The 7,611-nt window shown below is 44.8% G+C and overlaps 2 protein-coding genes across 3 annotated transcripts; one reads left to right on the top strand and one right to left on the bottom strand.

Annotated features, from left to right (window-relative positions):
* Positions 1-330: 330 nt before the first annotated feature.
* LOC122647315 lies at positions 331-897 on the top strand. The gene has a single exon (XM_043840740.1). It carries the CDS (start codon positions 331-333, stop codon positions 895-897), a length of 567 nt encoding a protein of 188 aa, XP_043696675.1.
* A 1,633-nt stretch (positions 898-2,530) lies between these two features.
* LOC122647312 (trihelix transcription factor GTL1) lies at positions 2,531-6,909 on the bottom strand. Of its 2 annotated transcripts, none has more exons than XM_043840738.1 (3): positions 6,295-6,909; positions 3,257-5,108; positions 2,531-3,111 (listed from the first exon to the last, which is right to left on the bottom strand). In XM_043840738.1, the coding sequence occupies exons 1-3, from the start codon at positions 6,705-6,707 to the stop codon at positions 2,851-2,853; spliced, it is 2,526 nt and encodes an 841-aa protein (XP_043696673.1). In that variant the 5' UTR covers positions 6,708-6,909; the 3' UTR covers positions 2,531-2,850. The 2 variants fall into 2 exon arrangements, with proteins under 2 accessions (XP_043696673.1, XP_043696674.1); XM_043840739.1 differs by having other exon boundaries at positions 2,953-3,107.
* Positions 6,910-7,611: the final 702 nt, after the last annotated feature.

The raw sequence follows: 7,611 nt of genomic DNA on the forward strand, positions 1-7,611 counted from the left end.
AGACAACACATCATATTCCATTGGTGGCCACCCGACACAGCTCTTACCATCCTCTCCATCCCTCTTCCAATCTTTCCTTGTTAAGATCGGATCGTTTGGTTAGGTACGTCCTCTGGAAATTTCTCTGTTTCCTCGGCCTCTCATCTACTCATCGAAGCTAACGATGCTGCTCCAGACTCAACCTGGTTAAAATTATGGCATCTTCCCACCACCCCTAAGATCCAACATCTTATTTGGAAAATTGTTCACGGAAATCTCCCCTTACCGGATTTACTCAACTCCCGTGGCTTTGGTCTCAATCCCATTTGCTCGCTTTGCCAAATAGGAGTGATGTCGGCCTCTTACCTCTTCTTGGACTGTTTGGTCATTAAAGCTATGTGGCAGAATATTGGGCTTATCAACTTCTTCTCCAATCATGATATTTGGCCAGACATATTATCTGCAGCATCTATCTCCAACACTCAAGGCAGAGATGAAAACCTGAAGGCTTCTCTGTTTTGCAGCCTCGTATGGTTCATTTGGAACGCATATTGGGATCTCACATTTCGGCAAATGCCTTTCAACCCAAGAGCTATTATTCTCAGAGCTATCGCTCACTCAAGGGAACAAATGCAGTTGTTCAATCCTCAATTTCGCAGGGACACGCGGCTCATCCGTTGGATACCGCCTTCATTTCCAACTATTAAATTTAATGTAGATGGTGCTAGCAGGGGTAATCCTGGTGCATCGGGCATAGGGGGTGTTTGCAGGTTGCACTCTGCTTCCTTCATTTATGCTTTTTCGCAAGGAATAGGGTGGAACTATGCACTGGTGGCAGAGGCATTGGCAGTTCGCACAGCCATGACAATTGCTATACGCAGGGGTTTCACTAACCTAACCATTGAAAGTGATAACTAGGCAGTTATCAATATTCTAGCTGGTACATCTCAAGTCGTGCCTTGGAGAATCGCTCACATTATCGCTGATTGTCAAGCTCTTGGCTTCTCCTTCATCCAATTGTCATTTGTTCACACCTTAAGAGAGACCAACGCTGTGGCAGATTGTCTAGCATCTCAAGGAGCGTTGACTCAGTCCTCTTTGTATTGGCTCCTCCCCCCCTTGTATTACTTTTTCCCTCTTTTCTGATTCGTCCGGAGTGTTTTTCCAGCGTTAATAAAGCTTTTCACCCAAAAAAAAAGACGAAAGGTCCTTTCCCCCTTTCAATTGTTCGATTTATGCTTGACAGTTCTAAAACCGATCATCTACATGTCTTGCTAATAGTAGTTATACCTTTTTGATCGATTAAAACTAAAAACCTAGTGGATTGATCGTAACTGTCTTAGATTACTATGCCTGTTAGTCTTGGCCAGTTGTAAACGAAACTGGCTTACTTGTCTTTGTGCCGTCTTGAGCCTAGACTTTGTTGGCCCTATTACTTTGACCAAAATTGGGGTACAAATAATGGTTATGTTTTATTTTTGGTTTAGTATTCCTGGGATGTGAAAGAACCCAAATCGATCAATTTCGCTAAGCATACGAGTATGAGATGATTTTCTCTTTTCCCAACATAAGGATGGATCAGGTTCTCGTATGTTGCTTTCCACACAAAGGAATCCACTCACTCAATTGGATTCTTTTTATGGGGGAAGCAGCATACGATAATGGTTCTTGTAAGAGAACTTGATCCGTGCTCGAAGACAGATGACATTTTTTTTTTTTTGGTAAAGAAACAGATGACATTTTTAATAAGAAAGAAAGTGGTACTGTGAGAGAGAGAGAAAGAGGGCAGGCTGGCTCAGGTTCTTATATAGAGAACCATTCTCGGGTATGAGCGGCACAGATGGAATCAGGCTGTGGGACCCATCTCCCTTGGATTCCATCTGTGCGGCTCAGGCCGTATGGCAACAGTTGCAGCAACAATAAGAGAGATTCGTCTAAAATGAATGGATAATGAATGTAACGAATGAGAGGGAGAGAGAGTTTGCAGGGAAACGGTGAACCATCAACAACTACATCACAAGCACAACCACGACCTTATCGGAAGCTTAAAAAGGGAAAAGAAATAGTTTTCGGTTTTTGCATTTTCTACTTACACAGATTTGACAAAGGAGCAAGAAAGATAGACGCCAATGCAGCACAAGACCACTTACACGACTAGACATATCGTAAATAGATAAAAATAACAGAATACACAGAAATTCGATAACATAAGATTTTAAATAGTGAATAAATAACAATGAAATTAGAGAATAATTTATAGACAACCTAATGAATTGCAATGATGATGATGATGATGATGCTTTCTCTCTAAAGCTTCTGGTGCTTCACTGTGTTCCTCACGTTCCCTCTCTGTCTTGCCCTACAATAAAAACCTCTCTTCCGCCCAGGCACCCAAAAAACCAACCAAAAAAATAAAAAAAAAAACAACTAAAGAAAAGAAAAACCCTCACGGCTGTATTAAGCTATATTGTGTCTTGTATTGTTGCCGCTACTGCTGCTTGGCAAGGTTATTTGTCTCCTTCACTCATTCTTTTTCATTTCAGTGGTTCCGTTTCAGTTTGGAACGGAATCCTTATTCAACAACAAATCCATCAATAAAAGAGCAAAAGCGATTGAAGCCTCCAACATCCAGGGTTCCGCATCTCGTAATTATTTCTTAAACCCTCTACTTTCAGTGAAGAAGAATGGAGAAGATGATATAGCAGGGAGGGAGGTTGAATCCTCATCTAGCTTCAATCGTAGGATTCTTATCTTCTAGCTTCTTTTTGTTTGCTCCTAGACACATTAAGTACATATGGTACATTTCTCTTTTGAGGGAGGAGGAAGCTGGATCAGAAACTCAATCCACCAAACCAACATGGAACAACATATCTATTGAACCATGGCCAAGAAAGAACTTGCCGCATTACCTCCCCCATTGGAGGAGTTGGCGTTATGCTGCTGGTACTGCATCTTGTAGGCCAGCTTCCTCTCTTCTTCTGCCTCTTCATCTTCATCGTCATCTTCATCCTCGTCTTCGTTGTCCTCTTGATCTAGATTGTCACTGTCAGCATCCTCCATCTTATCGTAGCCATTTATCACCGACTGTTGGTGCCGTTGCTGCTCCATCAGCTCCCTCATAGTGTCTTCTGGCTTCAATGCAAACACAAGAATCAATTTCATTATCATAATCATCATTCATTGTTCGTTAGTCATTGGGGGTAGGGTAGAGAAAGAGAGAGAGCAAAGAACTTGGTCCGTAGGAAAGCACAATTATGAATGATAGAACAAGGATTACCTTCTTCACTAATGCCGCTGGTGCCACCCCTCCAACACTATTACCACCTTCTTCAAATAAGCTCGGCACTGTAAACGCTCCGTTACTGGTCTGCACCTTGGTATTTGCATCAATTTTGTTATTGGGGTTCTTGGTTTCTGCATCGGTGGATGTTTGGGCTGTTAGTGGTGGTGGTGGGGACGGCGGCATTATTGCAAGGACATCGCTTCTTCCGGAAAGTTTTGTCGTTGTGGTTGGGCTTGGGCCCACGGTATCTTGTTGCTGTTCTGGCCTGCTCTGGATTCCAAAGCCGCTAGCACCGCCGCTGCCTCCAAGCATCTTCTTCTGATAGAGCATGTCTAGCTGGTGGAAGTAAGGGCAGGTCTTGGCATCTTCGGGACGTCTTTTGTTGCTCTCCTTCACCTTTTTGAAGTACTTGTTGATGTTCTCCCACTTCTCTTTACATCTCTTGGAGCTCCTGTTGTAACCCATCTTCTGCATCCCTGCAGATATCTCTTCCCACAGAGGGCCCTTTGGCCCAGCCTCTTGGTACCTTGACTCCAACCCGCTTCTCAACTTGATCAGGGCATGCACTTCGGCTTTTGGCCACCTAGACGATGTCGGGTCGAAGCTTCCCCCATCTCCACTAGTAACCATCTCCTGTGCCGGCAGCTGCTGCGGCTGGTGCTGTTGCTCAGGGACAGCCATGGCCACTTCCGCAGAAGCCGGTGGTTGATGACACCGTATAACTTCATTGGTGTTTTCTGATGGATGAAGTTGCGGCTTGTGATGATGGTGATGCTGGTGCTGCTGTTGTTTTTGTTGTAGCGGCTGCGATTGCGGCTGTTGTGGTGGGGCTGGCGGTGGAGGAGGTGGCGTGATGACGGTCGATTGTTGTTGTGATGGTGGCGGTGGGGCAGCGGGGATACTTATGGGTGGCGGTAATTGTATGGTCTGACCAGTGATGTTTTGAAGGAATGCAATGATGGCAGCATCCCTTGTAGCGGAGATGGCGCGCTCTTGAGCCATGATCTCGTGCTCCCTGCTCAGCCTTGCCATTTCCTGTCGCTTCCAAGCTTCTTCCCTTATCATCCTGTCTTGTTCCCTCTTTTCAATGGTCTCAAGGAACCTTTGCTGCATGGCCTCCTGCTTCTCCATCACTTGTTGCATCAATCCTTCAAAGAATGACATCATCTTGCGGCTGTCACTGCCTCCTCCTGACGACCTTCTTTTCCGTTTGCGGCTAGCTGTGTTGGAGGGCACCCCTTCCAAGTCGTCGTCATCGTAGTAGTCCTCGGAATCTGAAGAAGACGAAGATGAGGAGGAAGAGGTGGTGTTGGAGGAGAAGGTGATACCTGCTGGGATGGTAGTGGTGACCGTGGCAGAACCACTTATCCCGGTCCCAGGGTCTTGGATCATTCGAGCGTTAGTATCAGGCCCGAAACGAGGATCTCCGCTCTGGTTCGTGGCGGCAGCTGTTGTAGTTGATACTGTACCAGTTGTATTACTAGTAGCAATAGTTGTTGCGGTAGTAGGTTGCATTCTTCCAGAAGAACTGCCGGACATTGGGTGTTTGCTTCCAATCCCAATTGAAGGAGCGGCAACTGGGTTGGTCGTGATGGCGATGATGGGGTGAAGGGTAGTGGCCGTGGGTGCTGGGGCCCGGGTCGACTTAGGGGTAGGAATGATGGGGTTGGCACCCGTGTTGCTGCTGCCACCGTAGAGAGCCTCGAGCTGACTGAAAAATCTATAACTCTTGCCGTCTTGACGGGCAGCACGACCTTCCTTGGTTCTCTTATAGTATTTGTGGACGTTCTCGAACTTCTCCTTGCATTTCTTGGCACTTCTGACGTAACTCAACTCTGCTAGTTTCCTGTTTATTGGAATAAGTAAACAAAAATACAAATAACTACTGCGTAATAAAGAAATGCTGGATCAGAGAAGAGTAATGGAAGGACAAAAAGGAAACCACTGAATTTTTCTTCAACACTACTACCACCACCACCAACAAGAAGAAGAATATGGGCTATATATATGCAGCGTGGATATGGGTCGATGTGTCAATGTGCATCACAGTAGTCCCAAAAAGTAATTCGCACACTATCCAGCGCACCTCAACCCTCTCCCTCTTTCTTTCTTTCACTCCCTAATTGACCCAATTCTTGGCTGGCCGCATGATGATAACGTCTGTGTGAGCTATCAATTTATTAAAAAAATTTAGTACAGGATACAGATAGACATGGATCCTTCGAGAAAGGGCGAAAGACGGGGGAACGGGTATCCCAAACAAATCCAAGTGTTTGTAACTTTATTTCTTCCTTTGAGGTACTTCATTAGCAAATTGATAATTATTTAATTAATTAATTACTTTATTTGTAAGCAACCGGGATTGGTTGGATTTGATGCAATGGATCCGAACCCCCAATGTTCAGAATTCAGAGAGAAAAGATGCTGCACTCGTGAGTCGTGAGTCGTGATAGATCTGGAAAAGGAAGCACGGCGTGAGTTTGGGTTGGGGCCTGGGGCCGGGGGGGGGAGAGAGATCTGATTAGAGAAAACCCGAAAACCTTGAGAAACTACTAGTCACTGGCTTCTGCTACTATTTCTCTGCTCAACAGCAGCAGAGGGCAGTATCACCAGTGTTTTTAGATACAGAATCCGTGGTACGAAGCTCAAATCGTAAAGGAGAGAGAAAGGGGAGAAAGAAGAGAAGGTGGGGAGCGGTCCATTCCGATTCTCGAACTCCGTTGATCCCGCACAACCGTACAGTACAGCACGAAAATCTCTCAATTTCATGCAAGGAAGAAAAGATTATGTGAATTATATATGCCCCACATTTGAAGAATCTAATTGGAACCGGAAAATTGCTTTGTCCTAAAGACAACTAATTGAGAGCGGCGAAGGGAGGGTGGGAGGAAGTTATAGGGAGATTTGATCTAAGGGATTTGTCTTTTTTTTTTTTCTTCCATATTTTCCCCTTGTGAAGAGAGAGAGAGAAAAGGTGGGGTGGGTGTTCCAATACCCCCGGTATAGTATGAGTGTTAGGGAATTTAAGGTACCTGGAGATATCTTCCCAGAGAGGACCTTTGAGAGTGGCATCACGGAAGGCAGCATCCATCTCCGATCTAATCTTCAAAAGGGCTAGAGTCTCTTGACGTGGCCACCTGTTTCCGCCGGTCATTCCTCGTTCCATTTCCTCCCCAGCAAGGGCATCGTCGTCAGTAAACCCACCAGACACTGGACCGGCCAATTCCTCGAAATTCCCCGATGAACGGGCAGCTGCAGGTGGTAGGCTACTGATGGGTGACGCTGCTTCAACCACCAACACAGCATCCCCCGATTTCTTTTGCTGCTGCTGTAAGTGGTCGGAGCTTCCGGGAACTCCACCTCCGACCAAGTGGGTTGGATTGCCAGCTCCAGTGAAAGGCGTCATCTCCGATGACTTCCCATATTGGGACCCTCCCTGTTGCATACTTGTATTAAAACCCTTCCCTTCTTCAATGATGCACTTTCTAGTTTTTTTTCTCCCTTTCTCTTTTCCCTCTTCTCTTTTTAGTTACTGCCAGTAGAGGTAATGGTAGTTGGACTATTGTAAGAAATTATAGGACCCTTCCGCTTTGATCTTATGATTCCTTTCTTTCCTTCATCTTCCCCCTTCCCCCTTACCCTTGAGAAAGGGGGAGTGGGTTTTCTTTCTTCTTTTTTTTTTTTTTTTTTTTTTTTCCGGGGGGTTGGGATGGGGACTGTGTATGCAATGTTTGGACCGATAAGGTGGGGGCTAGCTAGTGTGGTTCGAGGATTCAGAAGTTTAGGATTACAGTTGAAGAGAAATGGGGATAATATTTTTCATTTTGATAGGGTTAGGGGGTTAGAAGAATCAGAGGAAAATCAATACAAAAATGGGATTTGGGGGTGTAAAAGAATGGGAGGCGACAACTGGTAAGATGGAACGGGAAAGAGAACACCTACGAGTGAGTGCTGGATAAAACTAATTGTTATTTCTTTAAATAATGCAATAATAACAGTAAAGATGATTACTTTAGAAGAACATCTGAACAACACTAACTGCAAACATATGAATGAGAGAAGGAGATATTGATTATGGTGATGATGAGAGAGAAAGAGAGAGAGTGTGTGTTTGTGTGTGGATTGTGGAAATGATAAAAACAAACGAGATGCTGCGTTGTCAGCGGCTTACTTTGCAGCTAATAATAGTTAAACCCGAACGGAGCGGTACACACATAAACCCTCTCTCATCTCGCCATCACGCCACTTGGAATCAGAATATCTCGATTTTAAACTTGACTCTAGTTCTCTTAACCCAACCATAGTGGTAATAATAGACAAAATAAAGTTAATAAAATTAACCAAAAAAA

Source organism: Telopea speciosissima, unplaced genomic scaffold (assembly GCF_018873765.1).
Source record: "Telopea speciosissima isolate NSW1024214 ecotype Mountain lineage unplaced genomic scaffold, Tspe_v1 Tspe_v1.0021, whole genome shotgun sequence".
Taxonomy (NCBI): Eukaryota; Viridiplantae; Streptophyta; class Magnoliopsida; order Proteales; family Proteaceae; genus Telopea; species Telopea speciosissima.